The sequence below is a fragment of the Lacerta agilis genome, chromosome 5 (genome assembly GCF_009819535.1).
Source record: "Lacerta agilis isolate rLacAgi1 chromosome 5, rLacAgi1.pri, whole genome shotgun sequence".
Classification (NCBI taxonomy): domain Eukaryota; kingdom Metazoa; phylum Chordata; class Lepidosauria; order Squamata; family Lacertidae; genus Lacerta; species Lacerta agilis.
Window position 1 is genome coordinate 20,191,668 of NC_046316.1, and position 21,190 is coordinate 20,212,857.

Here is a 21,190-nt window from a genome sequence, read left to right on the forward strand (position 1 = left end):
TATTGACAGGCTGCATATTCTTGCATTGCAGGGAGTTTGACTAGATAATCCCCAGGGTCCCTTCCAACTCTATGATTATTAACAATAATAGAATACCAACAGTAGAGCAATAAAAACCAGCAAAAGGGCGAACCATTCCATTCATGTGGAAATAGACAACTTTAGATACCCTAGTCACAAGCAATTGAGAGCTTTAAACATAAGCACCAACACTTTCACATGCATCAAAATGAAACTGTTTAGGACCTGTTGAGACACTATGATCCCTGTAATCCAGTGGTGGGTTAACTCCAGGTCACAGGTCTAATTAGGCATGGCAGGAGCCCTAGTTTGGCCTGCGGAGCCGTTTTCTTCAAGTCACTCCAACCTGTCCTACACCTGACATCCTATAAGACAGATGCAAGGCAGGAAAGGATACGACTCCCTGCCATAAGTGGGATTTGCAGGCACCACCAATCAGCAGATTGGTGATGCATGCAAAACCCTGTACCTTTGCCTATATGGTTTGATTTCAAACTGCACAAGCAAAGGAAAACATTCCACCTGATAACGTTGCTTCTGGTGATTGTCAGGTGGATGGCCCCTTGCACTTGTCGAAATGACCCAAGGTGGGTGGAAGTCTGGATGATCCAATTCACCACCTCTGCTACAGCTGGTCCCATTTAGGCTCACAACTGTATTTTAAACAAACTGAAGTTTCTGATCAATCTTCAAAGGCATCCCACAAAGAAGGCCTTAAGGTAGTCTAACCTGGAAGTTACCAGAGCAAAGTTATACCTGTCCAGTAGGAGTTGTAGTTGCTGCACAAGCCTTAGCTTACCCAATAGCTCATGTTAAAGTAACAATTAGACATGTTTTTGACTGTTTTCATAGATTTTTTACTATATAGACAAGAATGAAATTCTAACTGCAGTGCTACTTAAGTACAATAGTATGGAAAGAAGAAGGGGAGACAGATTACCTTTTCTCCTCTGTCCTGGGAACCCTCATGAAATGGGAAGTAATTTTAGAGTCCTTCCTCCCACAATGTTTGGCACCTTTGCATTCCGATGACACAGCTAATGATATCCCAGGTGATTCAGTGGGCGTTTCACCCTGTTTGACTTGATTATCCATCCCTTCCAAGTGGAGATTAAATCGAGCACCTTCACCTCTCCGGGACTGTGACTTTCTTGAATCCAAGTCAGCATCTGCCTTTCGATACCGCGAGGATTTGTTTGGTGCTTTTGGCACATCAATGTTTTCTCGGTCCTCAAGAAGTGGACTGGTTTCTTCATCAGCCTCTGAGCCCTGACAGCTGTTTTTGGAATTATCTACATCCATTGGTGAGTCAGGTTCACTCTCTTTCTCAAAAGGAGATTCCCCCCAGCATCCTTGATCACTTTTCTGAGTGCCATACAAATCAGGTGAGCAAGCATCACAGCCTGCATCTGAAAGTGGGCTCTCGGGCACTACATCCACATCATCTGACTCAACAGCTATGCAAGTTACATGCTCAGAGTTGTAGTTCTTAAACGGCTGCAAATTTTGCAAAGTCGCTTGCCTTTCTGGATCACAGTCTTTTGATGGCTGTTTTATATTTGCTACCTTCACAGGGCTGCCTGATGAAAGTTTCCTATGAGTACAGTTTTCCTGATTTTCATTGCAACCCCGATGGGTCTGACTGCCAGTTTTATGTGTTTGATTAGCATTAGCATTTTTCAACTGGTCTCCAGTTTGGATTCCTTTCAAAGACTCTGCTTCTGAAAGCTGATCCCTACCTAGCTGCTCAGCTTCCCAATTACGCAGGGCGGCAGTCTGTGGCAAGGCCACATGCTTGGTATTCATTTCCACAGGTAATCTGGAACAGCCCTGTTGAAGAACATCCTCAGCATTTTTCACTTCATGTTCAAAAACATTGTCTTGTTTTACAAATGTCATTTTGGACTCTGCTTCTGTGCTGCAAGTTTTGTTTTGTGAGCTGTAAAAAGAAAAACAACACAAATACAAATAAAATGTTGACCCATAACCAAAGGTAAAACTGATGTTTATCTTCCCACAAATTAATGCTATATTAACGCATCACTATTTTAATAAAGTTGTTGCAATTCTTTGGGTCCAAGGCCATTTTCTTCAGTAGTAGCCGCCACACCACCTTCTTTAAGGTAGCAGGCATCCCCCATGCCCAGGGCCCACCGGCTCAACACACCCAGTTAAATTTCACCAACCATCAGGGACAGGGCTCAAAAGAGCAAGTTCATGCATTGGTAACCTCAAGACTTGATAATGCAATGCATTCAATGTGGGGCTACCCTTGCACCTGGTCCAGAAGCTGCAGCTAGAGCAAAATACTGCGGTTAATAATAATAATAATAATTTATTATTTATACTCTGGGCGGCTCCCAACATAATTAATGATGATGATGATAATAATAATAATAATAATAGAGTGATAAAACATCAGACAGCTTCCCTAAACAGGGCTGTCTTCAGATGTCTTCTAAAAGTCAGATAGTTGTTTATTTCCTTGACATATGATGGCAGGGTGTTCCACAGGGTAGGCACCACTACCGAGAAGGCCCTCTGCCTAGTTCCCTGTAACCTCACTTCTTGCAGTAAGGGAACCGCCAGAAGGCCCTCAGCGCTGGACCTCAATGTCCGGGCTGAATGATGGGGGTGGAGACGCAGTAAGTGTAGAATGAACAGAAGTACCAGGCATATTTTGATTATGAGTCCTTTTCTCTCCTTTTGTTACATTCTGGATAAATAAATTACCCCTGTGTTCTGTTTTTACCTTTTTGATTCCACTGTTTTGGGTCCTTTATTCTCCATCCAAGAGGTAATCCTCCTTTGTTTGTAAACTAGAGGGGGGAAAGATGAACCACAGTACAATATATTGCAACAACAAGCTTCCTATTTTAAAACCATAAGAGATACAATATAATATTTTATAACTGTCTCGGCATCTGAATTTTCTGCAAACTCCAAACTTGTTTCATGGTGCTTTAGCTAACTCTGGTAAGTCAGTGGGGCATGCTCAAAAGGCAGCTGCAGCCAATCATAGCTTCCTGAGAAGCATATCTGTATGATATGATAACAATAAGTTATCTGAGTAATCAAATTACTAATACCACCAGTTATTTAATAAAAATGTGTACTCCTAGAAATGACATTTCTTGAGTCATCTCCAATTCTGTTCATGCTTTACTCCATGAAGGTAAAGCAAATTCAAAACTATTAAATCAGATGCTATTTTCAGGTTACTACCGGTACTAACAGAAAGTTGGATGAATTTATATGTACAATCAAATAGTGTGTACTATTTGAATTATTCAAAAATAAAATTGTCCGGAATTGATACAATGAAAAAAAGACCAGTGCATTTGAGACAATGCCTTGAGAAGCTGTTGTGCTAAGAAAAGCTAAAAAGAGCACTGCAAACCAAGAGATTTCTTCAGTAACAGAAGCTCCACTTCTGGTTCAAAAGGAAGCTCCACTCAAATTCTCTCAGACTCGTGCCTTACACACCCAAGTGTGTATAATTTCTGACATTTTCGCTACACTGTATGGATTCCATGAAATATGTATGCTCTTGCCTATGAAAGCTCATGCCATAATAACTGGGTTAGTTTTTCAAGTGCCACAAGACACTCATGCCACTGTATACCAACATTGTATCCTTTTCTCAGGCAGAGAATTTTTACTCACAACTTTGAGTTTTACCAAGCAACTTTCTTTGTACTAGATAGTTCCTATCTTTCATCAATCTTGATTGATCAAATAATAATTATCTTAATACATTCTGGCCTTCCTAAACACACGTTACCAAGGCCTCAACAACTAATCTGAGATGCTAAAACAATCAAATTCAGAAGCATACCCTTTGTTCCAAGTACTCATAAGAGTTGTAGAACAACATTATACAGAACTGTGATGCCAATAAATTGACTAGTCAAATACTGTTGTCAGTTAATTATTGTCAAATGAACACCAAGCCAAGAATGCTCTTATATGGCTTCCCTTTTCATTGCAGCATGTTCTGTAAAGCGGAAGTGACCACTCTTCTTAGATGGAGCCACTATCTTGTCAAACTATTACATTATAAAAGCAGGACAATGATTTTCAGTTTTTAAAGGTAATGTGACAAAAGCATCAGAACTTGTTTTAAATTACTGCAAGCGACTATGCCTAATCTATCTACTTTACAGCCCAATCCTACACACGTTGAGTAAGAAACTAGTATCACTTTATTCAGTGGGCCCGTTTCCATCAATTGGTAGAGCACAAGACTCTTAAATCCCAGGCCCGTGGGTTCAAGTCCCATGTCGGGCAAAAGATTCCGGCACTGCAGGGGGGGGGCCTAGATGACCCTCGGGTTCTCTTCCAAGTTGCAGCGCGTCTCATGGACCACAGCCTTAAACCCAAGCGTGATCCTGACATAAACTGGCTTGGAAGGGCCGCAACCCTTCTCCTAAGCAGAGCACAGGGATCAAGGCTGGCACCGTAAACCCAAAAGCTCTTGGCTTTTGGGTGGAGAGCATTAAGGCAGCGGTGGCAATGGAACCCCATGGAACTGATGGGTAGGAAATGGAAATGCACACACCCCTTTCCCCACCCCCAGCAAACCGGATGAGAAAAGCAAGTGACTAAGAATGGCCTTATTTCTTCTTTTTGTAGAGAAAGGATCCCCACGGCGACGCGAACCTTTGTTCCCCACTGTGACTGCGGGACTGGCTTTGCTGCTGCTGGACCTTTGCTCCCTGCTGAAGGGAAGAGGCGGCTGCCACTGGGTCACTTTCCTCTTCCAGGAAGGGGGCTGAGCTTCTTCTTCCGAGCTGCTGCTGCTGCTGCTGCTGCCGACGGCAGAGGGGGCGAGCGGGGGGTCCGACCTGATCCTTTTCCTGGGGGCGTCAGACCCCGCACTCATGCTTGGGGGGAGCAGCACCCGCCCTCCGACCGCCTCACACGCCCCGGTGGAAGTGGGGACGATGACGACAGGGTCACCACCGGGGGGAAAGCGTGCCCGGGGGCGGCGAAGGGGCTCCGTGAGGGGGAAAGGCGACGGGGAAAGTTCCCTTCCACATTCTCCCGGCTGAGGGGAGCGAGGCGGGCACTCGCACGCACGCACGCCGGCCCTCCCAGCTGTTGTGAGGGCTTCTTATGCCGCTCGAGGCTCCCCACCGCTTCTCTCCGTCAACCCCCCAACGACACCCCCCCCACTCTCTCGGACACGCGCCCCAACCTGAGGGACCAGCCTTCGTCGACGGCCCTCCCTCGCCGCCCGCCGCTTCCCGTTTCCCGGCCGAACCGGAAAGCAAGAGAGCGCCGCCGTCGCAAAACGGAACTAGAGACGCACGCGATGCAGCCTCGAGCGCCGGCGTCGCTTTACGGCAGCGTGCGGCCTTGGCGCTGAGGAGGTCGTCGCGCTCTCTTTTCCGGCGCCGGCCTTGAGGGAGGGAGGGAGGGAGGAAGGAGCGAGCGGGCGCCGAGGGAGAAACGTCCATTAACCGCCGCTGCTGCGGACGAGGAGGAGGGGAGAGGGCGGCTGAAGCCCCCCCGGCAGAAGGTCCTCCATGGAAGGGGGAGCCGGGAACTCGAAGGGCTCCGGGCTCGGCGGCCTCTTCGGCGGCGCGGCGATGGGTGGGCCCGGCTATTCCCACGCGGACCTGGCCGGAGTCCCTCGTGAGTATCTGGCGAGAGGAGCTTCTTCATTTGTTTCGGGCGTCGGCTTGGGGGTGTCCTGTTTTATTGATCCCTCCGTTATAACAAGTGGTGGGGAATAAAGTGATGGTGATGATGATGATGGTAATACATTGTCAGGATTATTGTAATAACCTGCAGTTTTATAAGAGTATATATTTAAAGTAGATGAGTAAATGAGCAAATTAAGTTAATTTGGATATGCAGAAGGTATTAAAAATAAATTTAAGGAACCGCATTAAGAAGGGGAAGGAAGTCAGGCTTTGAAATGTTAACATGATTGTAAAATTAGTGAAATGTATAAACCTGAAAAGTATAAATGAAATTTTAAAATAATTATAACCAGCTTTGACCATATAATGCAATCAAATAAAAGACGTAAAACTGACCAGTGTGGCAGCAAAGAATTCTACCTTGAAAGCGTGGGAGGAATATCACATAGGACTCTTAGAGCCTGTATGTCAGGGGTCAGCAAACTTTTTCAGCAGGGGGCCGGTCCACTGTCCCTCAGACCTTGTGGGGGGCTGGACTATATTTTGAAAAAAAATATGAACTCACATATGCCTCACAAATAACCCAGAGATGCATTTTAAATAAAAGGACACGTTCTACTCATGTAAAAACGCGCTGATTCCCGGACCGTCCGCGGGCCGGATTGAGAAGGCGATTGGGCCACATCTGGCCCCGGGGCATTAGTTTGGGGACCCCTGTTGTATGTGATCCACTCTTATTTCCCCCACTGCAGTTTTGTACATTTTAAAGCGAAGTCGGGGGAAGGGAAGGGATGAAGGTGCTGGCAGACAGGTTTGTGGGGCTGCAGCTTGTAAAAGTTGTGAAGGAGGCAAAGCAGTTGTCCTGGGGTGACTTAACTCTTCCAGGTGTATTTTCAAGGTCATGGAATGGTAGAGTTGGAACAGGCCATGAGGATCATCTAGTCCAACCCGCTGCAGTGCAGGGATCTTTTGCCCAATGTGGGGCTTGAACCCACAGCCCTGAGATTAAGATTCTCATGCTCTACTGACCGAGCTATCCCTGTCCTGTAAGCATCCGTGGTGTTTCCACCAGGCATGAGACTGAAAGTGGTCCCTGCTTTAACTTGGGTTTGCCAGCATGATCAAATGCCTCCTTCCTTAGCATGAAGGATACCAGTTTTAGGGCCTTGACACAGTGAATGGCATAGCTGTCAACTTTTCCCTTTTCTTGCGAGGAATCCTATTTGGAATAAGGGAAAAGTTGACAGCTATGGTGAATGGTCTGAATAACTTTTGAGCATTTCAGAAAAAGTATGTATTCCTGATGTATTCCTGCATGTGGCTTTTCCACTCTGTTGTACGTAGAGTTTCAAGGTGATAGTGATACATTAATAGAGATTTCTTAAGTGTGGCTACTTAGCCTGAAACTCATGTACTCGCTTTTCTCTCCTTTCATTCTCCACACTGCTCTCTTCTGTACTAATCAGCTTCATAGGATAGGCATGGCTCACACTATGAATATTATTTCATTGAGTAGGGATTGCTTGGCAGACATAAGCTAAGCATGCCTCACCTTGACTTAGCAAGAATGCAGCTGCCTTGCTTCTCTCTGGTCCTTTATTTGCTGCTGCATAGCCAAGGATTGGTATGTTGTCTGAACCAGTTCATGTTTTTTTCTAGAAGAGCTTACATGATAGTTCTAAGCCAAAGAAATTTATCTTTTGTTTTATATTTTATTTTTTGCAGTGACTGGAATGAATCCTTTGTCTCCATATTTAAATGTAGATCCCAGATACCTTATACAGGTGAGATGTAAATGCTTGTTCATATTATATTACTATATAGTTACAATTGATTGCTAAATGTTCTTTTAAGAAATTTATGTAAAGGTTATATGTATGTACGGTAAAGGTAAAGGGACACGGGTGGCTCTGTGGTCTAAACCACTGAGCCTCTTGGGCTTGCCATTTGGAAGGTCAGCAGTTCAAATCCGCTCAATGGGGTGTCCCAGCTTCTGCCAACTTAGCAGTTCAAAAGCACACCAGTGCAAGTAGATAAATAGATATCTCTACAGTGGGAAAGTAAACGGCATTTCCGTGATTCTGGCACTCGTCACAGTCCTCTGTCATTGTATAGTTCCAAAAAGATTTTGACCAATTTCCTCATCAAGCGATCCAAATTACTTACTTCAGTAAATGAATATGGATAAATGGATAAAGTTGAATCTTCTCTGTTAATTTTATTCGTAAGTGATCAAGTCGGTGGGCACTGTGAAGTGGCCCATTTTCAAACAGCACCAAACAGTTCAGAAATATAAATATATCTAGATGTGTAGCCCTTCTTAAGCATGCACCACCCACTCTTATAAGCTAGAAGAGAAGTAGGGAGCTCCCTTTCACAGGGTTCAAACACACAGTGTCAACTCGAGAGTGCTTACAGTGTTCAATTACCTCTTTGCCATGCTTGCTGTTAAAGATCCATACACAGTCCCAGCTTCTTGCAGCTTCTAGGTCTGTAGGCTAGTATGGGCAGAAACTAAGTGTGAATTCTCTCTAATCTGGGAACCAGTGATAAAGAGGGTTTTGTTTCTAAACTCCAGTGGTGGTCAGCTGTCTTTGTCATCTCCATGTCTGTGACAGTGTTACACTGCTGGAAGATAAAAGTACTGTCTATTTTAGCTGTTTGTCAGCTCCTCTGTTCTGGAGACAGCTGAAACCAGTGGGGGACAGTATTGTGCTTCTTTGAGAGTGTGCTAAGCAGTCAATATCCTGCTCAGTGCTAGACTAGAAGCTTACACACATGGTCAACATGAAATGGCTTGAATTTCTGTTGTAGATGTATTTACCATGTATTATTTTCTTATGGACCTTGCTATCTAACCTTTCATTTGAGCGCCTGATTATCTCAGAGATGGCGAGGCTCCTTATTTTACTCTTAAGTAATACTTTGACATAAATGTCAACACAGTCAAATGAATGTATTGTACCTATTTTTTAAAGCAAATGAGTTTTTAGCCACTAATGTAATTTAAAAGGATATTTCTGTTTCAGGACACGGATGAATTCATTTTACCCACTGGAGCTAGCAAAACTAGGGGCAGGTTTGAGCTGGCATTCTTTACAATTGGAGGATGCTGCATGACAGGTATGGGTAACATTTAATTTATATTGTGATGTTGGTCTGTTTTAAAGTGGATAGAATTTGTTTGTGTGGGGGTGAATGTAGTGTATAAAAATATATTTGTAATTTAGCAAATTTAGTGAAGTTTCCAGTGACAAACTTCTTGACTAAAGCAACACAAACTTGAGTCCGTTATAGTAGTAAATTCTAGAGGGGTAGCGTGTTACTCTTTTGTAGCAAAAGCAATAGTCCTGCGGCACAACAGAACAGAGTCTTCTAGCACCATTGAGAGTGTCAATGATTTACGCTGTTTCCACAGTGCATTGATTTCCAGGCCTTGTGATCTGGGTTGTATCTCTCCCCCATTTACACTGTTGATACTTTTTCTGCAAGCTTTGGGCAATTTATTATTTTTTAAACACCGTTCCCTTTGAAGGCTTTTCTGGACATAATCATCAAATTGTAACAACAGTTGCAAGGCCTTCATTGCCAAAAATAAACAATGGAACATTTGAGTGAAAGTTTGGGATGTTTGAGACTGTTGTTGATTCCCTAAATTTCAGCAGTAGTCAGCTGTCCGTGTCATTACCGTGCCTGACAGTGTTACACTGCTGGGAGATGAAAATATTGTCCAATCTGTCTGTCATTGTCACCGTTCTGGAGGCATTTTGGCAGCAGGGTGGGGCAGTGCTGTGCTTCTCTGAGAGTGTGCTGAGCAGTTAATATCCTGCTGAGCACTAGAATGGGAGCATACACATCAGCTGTCTATAATGGCATTAATGTCTGTAGTGTAGCATATGCTGTGTAAAAATGGCATTTATGGTTTTTCTGAACATACAAACTTTGCAGTTTTATAACAGGTTATTGAAGATTCTATGCATAGACTAATAAATATTTTTTGCTGGTGTGGCATGATTTGGTATTTTTCCATCTCACTTTCCTATGTCTTCTAGGGACTGTTGGTTGAGAATAGGTAATTGCTATGGGGTGTGATGGTACAGGAAGAGAGAACATAAGAATAAATAAAAGAGCAAAGAAGGATTGGGCAAGTGACTCACACAGGCCACATTCACTATTTTGCCTGTAAAATGTAAATTGCCTTCAATAATACAACATGCCTGTTATATCTGCTTCAGCAGAAGCGTATCATTATTGTAGTTTATTTTTCCATAGACTGCATGTTTAATTGGTGAGCTGTATTAATCCTTACTGGAATTTCCTGTAGTTAATCCTGATGTCCTGCCTTTCAGGAGCTGCATTTGGTGCACTAAATGGCCTGCGACTGGGCTTGAAGGAGACACAGAGCATGGCTTGGTCTAAACCTAGAAATGTACAGTAAGTACATAATTCCAAAATAAATATTACATAATTCCAGATACTTTTCAGCTTTCAAGGGTTGCTCCTTTTTCATTTTGTTTTTAGAAGAATTCATAAGTATTCATGGTCTTACAGCCTTCCAGATACTTACTTGCTTTCTTGCCTTGAATTTTGACTTCCTATAAGTGTAAATGAGATATCATTAAATTGGCCTTTAGTGCAGTCAGGATAAAATTACACTTCTGTGTAAGTCTTAACTTATAAAGCCTTTTGTGCCCATAATGCTAAAGGACTAAGTAACAAATCTGGGGTGTTTTAGTATTCCTGACAGCAGATTGTCACTGCCCTGAGTTGTGTGAGAAGTCTTGAGTTAGGATGAGCTCAGCGTGTGGTGGTGATCGCTTCATTAATCTTAAAAAGAAAGTAATTGAGTTATTTCTGAGGAAGCACCTTTTTGTTCTCTTTCTATCCCTGCTTATCAATTTGTGCATGCATACATTATTATTATTTATTTATTATTGAATTTATATACTGCCCTATGCCCGGAGGTCTCAGGGTGGTTCACAGAAAAGATCAACATAAAGAACACAATATATATAATCAAAATAAAAACAACCCAATAACACCCCCCACCAAAAAAAAGAGCCACATTTGAAAAGGATGTCAATACATGCACATATTCACATGATTTCTATAACTTTTCTTGCAAATTAGATTTCTTGTTCTTTCAGAGAAATCTTGGCCAAAAACAAATTATGCTGGACATAGAAGATTCCAATTCATGATCCTATGGCATTTTTTAAATTCATGATCCTATGGCATTTTAAAAAAAATATGTATATTGAACAGATTGTTATGTAGAAAGATGGCAAACATTAAATGCTTTAGACCAGCAGGTGGCAGCAAACTAATATTAATGCTCTACTGGACCTTCAGGAAGATATGTTGAAGGTCAGTTATCCCAGTCACTCCATTCTTAGCAGTTGCAAGGATAAATATTCTCCACAAAAGGTGGCTCATATGTGGCCCTCGTTTGTAAAACTGTTTAAAAGGAAAACCATAACAATACCTATAAGATTTATGTATAATTCTTTAATTATCCATCTGTTAGTACTTCTTATTACCATTTTCTAGAACAATGGGGGTACAGAAACTTAACATCTTGATGCATGATCCCAGATGAAACACAGGCCTTTAAAAATTATTATTATTATTATTATTATTATTATTATACTGCAACATTGTCACAGAACTACTGAAGATAGGTTTCGGAAAAATGGCAAGTGTATCCTAAACAATAGGGGAGTTATATGCTCTCTAAACTGGAATAACCCAACTGCCTCTCAGATTCTATGACATACCCTTTTCCTTGAGTATGAAAGTACGGTGGATTAAAAAAGGACACATTTGCCTGCATTAATGCAATTGGCAGCCCACATTACCTGAATGATCAGTTGAAGTCTATTCTCCCATTAGATCTCCCTAGTCCAAAAAATAAGGCTCTGTGCGAGTATTCAAGCTACAATGACTATACAGGTATGTAGCTCACATCTTACGTGGGGGTTACGTTCCCGGCCATTGTGTGTATAAGCAAAATCGCATAAAGCCAGGATCCCCTGGAGCCAGGGCCTCTGCAAGGTGGAGGTCTGCTTTCCTGGCTATGGGGGGGAGGCACAAGGGCTCTGACAAGGTCCCAGGGCCCAGTAAGTGCTTGCCCAGCTTTGGGAAGGAGGAGAGAGAGCTCTAGGACCCTGCCAGAGCCATAGCACCACCTTCCCAAAGCCTGATGCCTCACTTACCTGACTTTGGGAAGGAGGCGGAGGGCTGCGCCACTTTCCCAAAGCCCGGTAAGCCCACAATTGCAGCTTTGCGCAGGAATGTGGGGAGAATAAATAAATAGTGTGTTTCCTCTGTGCTCCATTTATTATTCCCCCTCCCCTTCCACTCAAAGCTGCAATTGCATAAGTAAAATAAATAAAAAGATGTAAGTGACCTGTACAGCATTTGCTAATATGAGTTAATAACGAATCATTAATTTGATAGCAAGTACTTCTGAATCTCCTGGGTTAGTAGAACCATAAAAAAGAAACGGAACGGAAATTGGTGTGGGTGTTTGTTCAGCACGTGTGTGTAAGTACTAGCAGTTAGGCAGGAATGTAATAAGTAAACGATATGGCAGCTCTGCTTGGGCAGGAGCTTGCACAGTGGGAAGACCATCTTTCGATTTAGTTTCACTTTTCTTGCTCTCTGTAAGGTGCACAGCATGCTGTGAGCAGATGACACCTTGCATGTGCTGAAAGGTGCCTTTGTCTCCCGTTCATCATTTGTCCCTAGGTTCCAGCGGTAGTCAGCTGTCTGGGTCAGTATCATGCCTGTGACGGTGTTACACTGCTGGGAGATAAAAGTACTGCCTGTTTTATCTGTCTGTCACTGTCTCTGTTCTGGAGGCAGCTGACACCAGTGTGGGGCAATACTGTGCTTCTCTGAGAGTGTGCTGAGCAGTTAACGTTCTACTCAGCACTAGTCTGGGAGCATACATACTTGTTCAGCATGTGATTTTAATTTATACGATAGAGGATGTTTGACCTCCCCCCCCTTTGTTTTTATAAAGTTTATAAGAAGTGATATTTAAGGGTGTCCTAATTAAAATGTGTCTAATTTAGCACTTGAATTTTGGCGTGCTTAACCGTCTTCCAAAGGACAAGCTCCTTAATGCAATCTAAACAATTTGGGCAGTCTTGGTATAATGTCTTCTCATAGCAAACTCTGTTGTTGAGTGCTGACAGAACTGTAGCCAAATCCAGGCCATTGTAGGAGCATCAGCATATGCAGGGGAACCCCCAAGGCTTCCAGAAGTAGGGAAAGTGAACAAGAGCAGTCCACACTGAACAGGAGCACTCCACACTGCACTATGGTCTAATTCTTAAAATATGTAGAGCAGTGTACTGGTAAAAAAAATGTTAATCTAGAATTAGCTCAGTTAACATGGTTGCCTTTGATGAAAGCACTTTTCTTTAAAATGTAAAAAAATCAGCCTTGCATTTTGATTTAAAGAATTGCTTGATGAATATATTCAAATCTGTTGTCTGTCTTGGAGGGGGAAATTATCTATCTTCAACAGGCTCCCAAAGTTGTTTTCTAAATTCAAGCCATATCTGAAGGAGGGGGAGGGATTGGATTATTATGGCACTGCACTGCATCTTTAGTAGCTACTTATGCATAGAAATACTTCTTCATTCCTAAACAGTAGTCGCCCCATTCAGAATTTTCAGTCCTGATTTCAGATTCACTCAAATGTGGTTGCTTCTGGAATCATGTTCTAATGTCCATTTAATTGATATATTAGAACTGAGAGAAGTGTCTATATAAACATGTGTTTTGGGTAGTTCATTTAGTTTGTGGCCCATGGAATCTGGTCAGAAGCTTCAGTTATTCAGAGTAATTAACGGGGCAGAAATGATTATATTACACTTCATAGCCCCAATACAGAGGTCCTTGGTGCTCTTCATGCCACAAGGCAAAGCGCTTCTGAAACTGGGGGACTTCCAGAGGCTGTTTTTGAATAAGGTACAAGGCTCTGGTATTTGAAAGGGGGGGGGGGAGATAAAAAAGTGAACAATAAATCTTTTAGCTAGGATGCTTATGGAAAAAGAAAACCTGGGGAGGAAATTGCATAACACTGAGCTCCAAATTTGCATTTGAGTTACATAAACGTTCTAATTAACCTTGGCACATAGTGCCACCTGCCTTAAAGCAGAGCAGATTTGTTCAAAAATGCAAAAGAATTTAACATATCCTTTCAAGTTTGGTTCCTGTAGTAAAACCTGTATTGCTGGTGTGCTAGAGATCAAAGGTTTGTAAAGCATTTGATTTCTCCAGGTAGAACAAGTTTCATTTGAGCTTTCCCTTTTTCACTCTTGCCTTATGAAATGCATGGAACAGATTCTAGGACAGAAGGTGTGGACTGAAGAAACTAAGTTGTTTGGGCCTTGAAAACAATATAGCATGATAAAGCAGTACAGATCAATCTCTTTCTCTCATTACTTCCTTGTAGGATTTTAAATATGGTGACAAGGCAAGGGGCATTATGGGCCAACACTCTTGGATCTCTAGGTAAGTAAATTTGTTTTGTAAACCAAATCTACATGGTAAATGTCAATATCTTTCTTAGTAACTCAGTTTAATTTTTCAGTAAACCTGGAAGTCTACTAGAATTAGAATGGAAGTTTTGTCAAGGTTTCTGGCTTCTTCGGATTTGGAAAGTCATTGCACTGCATTGCAAAGCATAAAATGAATCTAGGGCCTGCTGACTAGGGGTCCTTGCTTTCCCTTAAATGAGATTTAGAGGCCTGAAAAATCTCCCTTTGTCACAGAAGACTCTGGCATCTTCAAGGATTCCCTCCCCCCTTTCTGCCCGCCCCCATCAGCAGAGAAATCATAGATCATGGAAAACTGCCATTTGAGCTCAAAGGTCCCAAAGTTCAAGATTCCACCCTTGCAAGTGATACATTAACAGACACTTCACAGCTGTGTTTGTTTTCTTGAGTAACATTTCCTTGTTTGTCATAGTCCTTTACCCTGACCTGTCTAGTGACAAGTCTGCAAATATTTTAGAATTCAATTCCTTTCTGGGAAGAGAATCTTTAGTTGTGGGCTTTAGGATGGATGGGTGAGCGTGGCTCTACTTCCTAACCAAAAGACAAATTCAGCTGCCGTTCTTAGTTTCCAGTCTGAGATGAGGAATAGTTTTATAGGATGTTTAAAAGTCATCCTTTTAAAATAATGTGAAAAAAGTTTTTCAAAAGTTATAGTGGGCACTAATCTATTTCAACTGTGTTGTTGTTTTATGTTCAGTATTTGTAAAACATTTACATTTGGGTTTGCTGCTGACCACCCTTGTATAATACAACTGAATAATTTTGATGGTGCTTTTCAAAGGTTTTGGCCCCAATTGATTGATACTTGCATTTGGCACTTGTGTAGAACCATCCAGCTGATCCAGTTGAAACACTTTAGTAGCAAGTTACCTTCCCCCTCAGAAGCTTCAGTGCTTTCATGTCCCCTGGATCTACACATTCTGCCATTTCCTTACATTGTTGTTGTTGTTCAGTCGTGTCCGACTCTTCGTGAACCCATGGACCAGAGCACGCCAGGCACGCCTATCTTTCACTGCCTCCCGCAGTTTGGCCAAACTCATGCTAGTCGCTTCGAGAACACTGGGCTGCATTTTGCGTCTCTGATTAACTTACCTCCTCATTTCATCATCCAAATTTAACTAAGTTTACAGAAAGGTTTCATGCCCTCTTCTCCCCTTTGATATCGCTCTGCACATGTCCATACCCTGAAAAGCCTCTCTGGATGGCCAATGGGCACTGCTGAACAACATGGAATGGCACTACTGGGGGTGAGAGGGTAATGGGAAACTTTTCTTCATTGTTCTTAAGTCAGCTTCCTTAAAATGCAAGCTCAGTTTTGGGCACTTTTCCCAAGAGAGAATGATACTGAGACCAGAATCTTACTGGGTTGTTCTGTGTTGGACATGTGGTGTTGTTGTTGTTGTTTTGTGTGTGTGTGTGTGTGCTCACTGTTGACTTTAATTCAATTCCAGCACTGTTGTATAGCGCATTTGGAGTCATAATTGAAAAAACACGAGGTGCAGAAGATGATCTGAACACAGTTGCTGCTGGGACCATGACAGGCATGCTGTATAAAAGCACAGGTACGCTGGCAAAATTACCTTTATTCGTTTTGGTTCTGCGTACAGGAGTTGGGTCAAAAGTAAGTTTGTCTGTTCTGTGTGTGCTTAATGTCATGTCTACTGACTTTTGTGATTATATATTCTTAAGAACAAGGCATGAGCCATGTGAAAACTCAGTTTCCCTTTTCCATATGCATTAAGCCTTTGTCTGAAATCCTAATGCAAGGGCTCTGCCTTTAGTGAGTTCTGCCTTCTGATTAATGGTGATAGAAACTGTTAATCCAGAGCTAAAAGAAACAAACAGTTCCTAAAATAGAAATTGGGGGTAAATTTGAGAGAATGTTTTTGTTTTGTGTGGTAATATTGAGGGTTTTAAAAAAAATAAGGCAATTTGTCTTACTGTGATAAGAGAAGACAGAATAAATTTAAATGTGGCAAATGTTCTAGATATAGACTTTAGCTTTTTGGTGGTGTGGTAACAGCAGATTACCCAAGTAATTGAGCTGCACAGTACATATGCAGTGGTACCTCGCTAGATGAATGCCTCGCTAGATGAAAGGCATTCGCTAGCAAAAGGCTGACTCTTTCGCGATATTTTTCCCCCGTCAAACCGCTCTTCCCCCGTTGGTGCTTCGCAAGACGAAATTTTCGCTATACGACAGCACTTGCAGAACGAATTAATTTCGTCTTGCGAGGCACCACTGTAGTCTGAGAAATGCATTGACAATGAAAATGACACCAGAATTTGGTCATGAAACTCCCTAACAGTTCTCTGGCAGTTAGCTATAGTTCATCCAGAAACAGTAAGGATTACTGTTAAAAAGACATCCTACAATTTTAGCCCGACAAGATAGTACTATATGTAAGATGATTCAGACTGTAGCTGGAAAACATACTGATAAATGATATTTGAAACACAAAAAACTCTGTTTTCCCTAGGAACAAAAGAAGGGTTGTGCAGCCTTAGGTTATATACCTCAGAACCCAATGCAAAAATTTATTCCAAATTCTCACGTGGAAACAAATATGTTAAGAGACATTTGTGCTGGCATAATAGATCTGCTCTGTATGCAACAGTTACAGACAACAGAAGAGCTGAAGAAACTAGGCCATGGTTTTTTACACAGATTTTAACACACTGGAAGCAGTAAACAGGAAACCAGTTTATCAATTGTACAGCAGGCTCCTCTTTAAAAAGTCTGTCCACCTTTTCTAGCAAGAAATTTTTACCTGAACTTCTACCTACTACAGCTGTAATCGATCACTCTCCAGGTCCAGCCTAGTCCAACATTATCATAAGCAATAAAGCTATTTGTTCTATTTGTTTCAACATTAGTTAACTTTCAGGGCTCCTCCCAATTTTAAATGGCAAATTTATGTTATTGACACATGCTACTGCAATTCTGAAAGCAAGTCTTATCTTAGCAAAGTGCCATTAGATTAAATATGACTAGTATCGGAAAACCAATTGAAATTAGTGATACATTAGCAAAAAACATGAAAAAGATCTGTCATCATTTTTGAGTGCCAAAGGTACATGCATCTATAGAAAGGAAAAATGTATTCAAATCTTGGTTTGTGCTTATTTAAAAGTTCGCCACTTTGGGTGTATTTCTATGAACAGTCTTTGCTTTCTCCAGTTAGTAGTTGCTGCCTGTTGCCTTCTGTCTGCCATATAAATTATAGTGGTGCCCCGCTAGACGAAAATAATTCGTCCTGTGAAAATTTTCGTCTAGCGAAGCGGCAATGACAGCCGCGCTCCGCTAAACGAAAAAAAAAGACGAAAATTTTTCGTCTTGCGAAGCAGCCCCATAGACTTTTTCGTCTTGCGGGGCTGCTTCCGCTAGACGAATGCCGTTCGTCTAGCGAGGCATTCGTCTAGTGGGGCACCACTGTAAACTTGAGGTTAGAGTGGTAGCAGGATTTGGAAGGGTGTGTATTTCAGAAACTAACTCCCCTAGTTTGGAAAATGGGGCATTAAAGCTGAGCAGCCCTCTTTGTCTCCATTCTCTTCCAAAAGATTGAACTGGGAAACCCTGGAAGCTCTACTTGCCATGCAGCAATAAGATTCTTACAAGCATGCTCAGAAAGGTTCAGGAGCATCAAGATTTAAAGCTGAGACGTGCTGTTTGCAGAAGCCTACACCAGCATTCCCTGCTGCTGCTGCTGCCCCCTTATTGGGCTAAATTTTGGAAAGGGGTCTAGCCACCAGAAGGGACAGTCGGTATATCTGAGCATTCATAGTATAACTCAAAGCTCTTTCTGAGAATTCTGCATGAGAACTTGGAGAAGGAAAGCTAATTATGAGGGAAACCCAACGGAAATTAAATCATCACTACTTGGAAAATATATTTGTTGAACCAGAATGTGTGGTGCTTTATGACTATGCCTGTATAATTGGAGATCTAATGAAATAGTTTGTATTGGTGGCATTATTCTGGATATATGCAGGCTAAATAGAAACAAGCAATGGCACAGGAACCAGCTAGGTTGGGTTTAACGGAGGTATATGTAAACTTCTAGGTTTTTGGAGTTTGATAGGCCTGCACAGCAATTGTTCTTTTATTTTAGAAAGCGGGGGGTTCTTGTCAGACATGCTTAGAGCTTTCATCAGGCTTGAAACTGGGTGTTTTTAGCTTTCTCACTTCTTCATCAGTGGAAATGGCATGATTTGTATTGAAAACCATTTGGTTCCTTTCTTTATAGAAATGCTCAGGCCTCACAGTCCTATTCACATAGAGTGGGTCCCACCATTGTTAAGAGTACTGTCCCAATAGATTATAAATTTAAAACATGCTACATCACTTTTTACATTTTTACACAAAACTTTTTACATTACAGGGCTGATTTATGTAACAAAAACTACCATGAGTAAGAGCAGATAGCATGCCACCCACACCTGGTATGAAATGCAGAGGTGTTTAAAAAAATGCAGAGGTGTGTGACCTTGCATTTATTTTATTTTTAGCAATCCAATGGTTTGGAGGGGGGATTTCCAGTGGCAGTCAGGAAGCTGTCTCTGTGGAGTTGCCTTATTATGGCAGAAGTCAGTATTGGATAGGCATTCCCAATTGGCATTCTGCTTTCAAATATTGCAGCCTGCAACTCTTTTAAGTCATGTTTTGACATTCTCCTATCTCAGCATGTGTATGTAAGAGAAAGATAATGATAGCTGCTTGTTTTGTGGGATTCAGTAAAGTGACTTGCTATCCGAGGCTAGCAGAATTGACTTCAGAGGAAGGACGGTACATTCGCCTATCGCTTAGCAAGCAGAACTGAAAAGGGTCAGGAGAGTTCCAAACCCTGTTATTCAAAAGGCACTCTTCTTTTTGACATTATCAGAAAAAAATGAGAACTGGTTTTCATCTCCATGCGCATGTTCTTCTGGTGTGTTACACCAGAATTAAGCCCAAACTAGACTAGCTTTTCCCCTCTGTCCTGCTTAAAAATGCAGCTCTTAAAGAGTTAAGACTGTATTAAGTGTTCTGTTGTAGTTCCTGTTATTTCATGAACTGCTTTTACCTATATCACATATAAAGTCATGACACAAAAATCCTGTCACGTAGCCTGTTGTAGGCTGTATATATATAGATGGGATTTTCTCCCTGCTCAACGTATTATTTTTTATCTGCCAGTGCAAAACTTAATGGCTTTGCTGCAAACTGCTTTTATTCTAAGGTACTGGAAATGACAGCCCTGGGTAAAACAAATCTAAACCCATAGAAAGGGGATTCTGGTATCATAAATCTAGCTTTACACTAGCCACTAGTTAAGTATAATTTCCATAGTGGTAATTTTGGTAGTTTTGTTTTACCAAAAACAACCAAGGTTCTTGTGGCACCTCAAAGCTTAACAAACGTATCACGGCATAAGCTTTCATGGACTACACAGTCCATTTAAAAAAATAGTCTTTGAACTGCCACAGGACTATTATGTTTTCATACACTGTATTCATATTCCAACTAGGGCTGAAATTTAATATACAGTGGTACCCCGCTAGACGAATGCTTCGCTAGACGAAAAACTCGCTAGACGAAAGCATTCGTCTAGCGGGAGGCTGCCCCGCTAGACGAAAAAGTCTATGGGGCTGCCTCGCAAGACGAAAAAATTTCGTCTTTTTTTTTTCGTTTTGCGGAGCGCGGCTCCCATTGCCGCTCCGCAAGACGAAAACCCCGCTAGACGAAAATTTTCGCGGGACGAATTATTTTCGTCTAGCGGGGCACCACTGTATTTGGCCCTTTTCTGTATGTAAGTGGAATTGTTTTTTCTTCTTCACATCTTATGTCATGAACCTAAATGTAGCAGTCATTGGGTCTGTGAGTTAGGACACTTAAAATCTCTTCCTACTAAGTGGCTGAGCTTATGAACCACTGTTTTAAGATGTTCCCATTGAGGTGTGTCAATATTTTCCAAAGCAATGGCAGTTTTTGTGATCTCGGATACTGTGTTTTACTCGTACAAATGTTCTAGCACGGCACAACCCATGTGACTAAGCCCCTGATCTTTATTGGCTGATCTCTTTTCCACAGGTGGACTACGAGGGATAGCGAGAGGTGGCGTTGCAGGACTCATGCTCACTAGTCTCTATGCTGTCTACAACAACTGGGAGCACATGAAGGGCTCAGTACAGAGGCAATCACTCTGAGCAGCATTGAGAACTGAGAATCTACACATGTAGTGCAATCAGACTTGGAAACCTTTCAGTACAGCATGGAGCAGAATGGAAACAAAGACTAGAAAGCCTCACTGTGACATGTTTATCAGAACCGGTCTATCCTTCCAGCTGCCAGATGGTAATGTGCTAGTATCTGTGAGGGTGTGATCAAGTTGTCAGCTGAAGATCTTGTTTTGGCAGCATGTTCACTTTTGCCTGGGCTAGTTATTTTACCCAAGTTAATTGTCTGTCCCATGATGAGGTTTATGTAACTATGCTGTTGCTTGATTTGGTTCTAATAAAGTTTTTGTCCCTACAGCTTTTGCCACTTCTTTGATCCTCTGTTGGTATTAGGCAACTTGTTTCTTGTAGCAGGTAACTGTGCCTCAGCACATTAGAGTGATTTTACAACTTGCACAATTCAATTCATTTGCTTTATAATGTGATACCTGCATATTATCTTCTGTTTTGTTCTGAATTGTGTCGTGTCCGGTATTGGGGAACAAGATTCCACCTTCTGGCCCCTTACCTAAATTAATCTGCTGAGTGAGGTTCATTTGACAATGTACCATAATCTAGTTTTCCTTCATAAAACATGTACATGTAAAAATATAATAAGGAATGAAAAATATAAAGCATGTTGTGTCTGTGTTGTTCTTGTTCTATTTCAGGTTTAACCAAACTAACATTCTTTGTTGGGTTTCATGTTTATATTTTAAGGTATTGTCAGCTAACTGAACCAATCCCTTA

General features: G+C 41.8%; 2 protein-coding genes and 3 non-coding genes across 5 annotated transcripts in view; 4 read left to right on the forward strand and 1 right to left on the reverse strand.

Annotated features, from left to right (window-relative positions):
• PARG (poly(ADP-ribose) glycohydrolase) overlaps window positions 1-5,141 on the reverse strand; it is a 66,599-nt gene extending 61,458 nt beyond the window's left edge. The window contains exons 1-3 of the mRNA XM_033148785.1: window positions 4,684-5,141; window positions 2,774-2,840; window positions 962-1,960 (exon numbers count right to left, since the gene is read on the reverse strand). Of these exons, the coding sequence (XP_033004676.1) occupies window positions 962-1,960; window positions 2,774-2,840; window positions 4,684-4,906 (1,289 nt within the window). The 5' untranslated portion in view covers window positions 4,907-5,141. The remainder of the gene's footprint in view (window positions 1-961; window positions 1,961-2,773; window positions 2,841-4,683) is intronic.
• Window positions 5,142-5,460: 319 nt separating this feature from the next.
• On the forward strand, window positions 5,461-20,758 carry TIMM23B (translocase of inner mitochondrial membrane 23 homolog B). The gene is made up of 7 exons (XM_033148789.1): window positions 5,461-5,661; window positions 7,398-7,456; window positions 8,702-8,795; window positions 10,022-10,106; window positions 14,143-14,201; window positions 15,697-15,807; window positions 20,316-20,758. Exons 1-7 carry the CDS (start codon window positions 5,553-5,555, stop codon window positions 20,429-20,431), a joined length of 633 nt encoding a protein of 210 aa, XP_033004680.1. The 5' UTR covers window positions 5,461-5,552; the 3' UTR covers window positions 20,432-20,758.
• Window positions 8,246-8,449, forward strand: LOC117047646. The gene has a single exon (XR_004426712.1). It is a non-coding gene; the product is annotated as a small nucleolar RNA SNORA74 (small nucleolar RNA).
• LOC117047647 lies at window positions 9,330-9,528 on the forward strand. Its single transcript, XR_004426713.1, has one exon. It is a non-coding gene; the product is annotated as a small nucleolar RNA SNORA74 (small nucleolar RNA).
• LOC117047645 lies at window positions 12,425-12,628 on the forward strand. Its single transcript, XR_004426711.1, has one exon. It is a non-coding gene; the product is annotated as a small nucleolar RNA SNORA74 (small nucleolar RNA).
• Window positions 20,759-21,190: the final 432 nt, after the last annotated feature.

Excerpts from the sequence above, each read along its gene's own strand:
- TIMM23B (XM_033148789.1), top strand. The coding sequence starts at position 5,553 with ATGGAAGGGGGAGCCGGGAACTCGAAGGGCTCCGGGCTCGGCGGCCTC. Across the intron at positions 14,202-15,696 it reads CAACACTCTTGGATCTCTAG|CACTGTTGTATAGCGCATTT; the intron begins GTAAGTAAATTT and ends ATTCAATTCCAG. Across the intron at positions 15,808-20,315 it reads CATGCTGTATAAAAGCACAG|GTGGACTACGAGGGATAGCG; the intron begins GTACGCTGGCAA and ends TCTTTTCCACAG.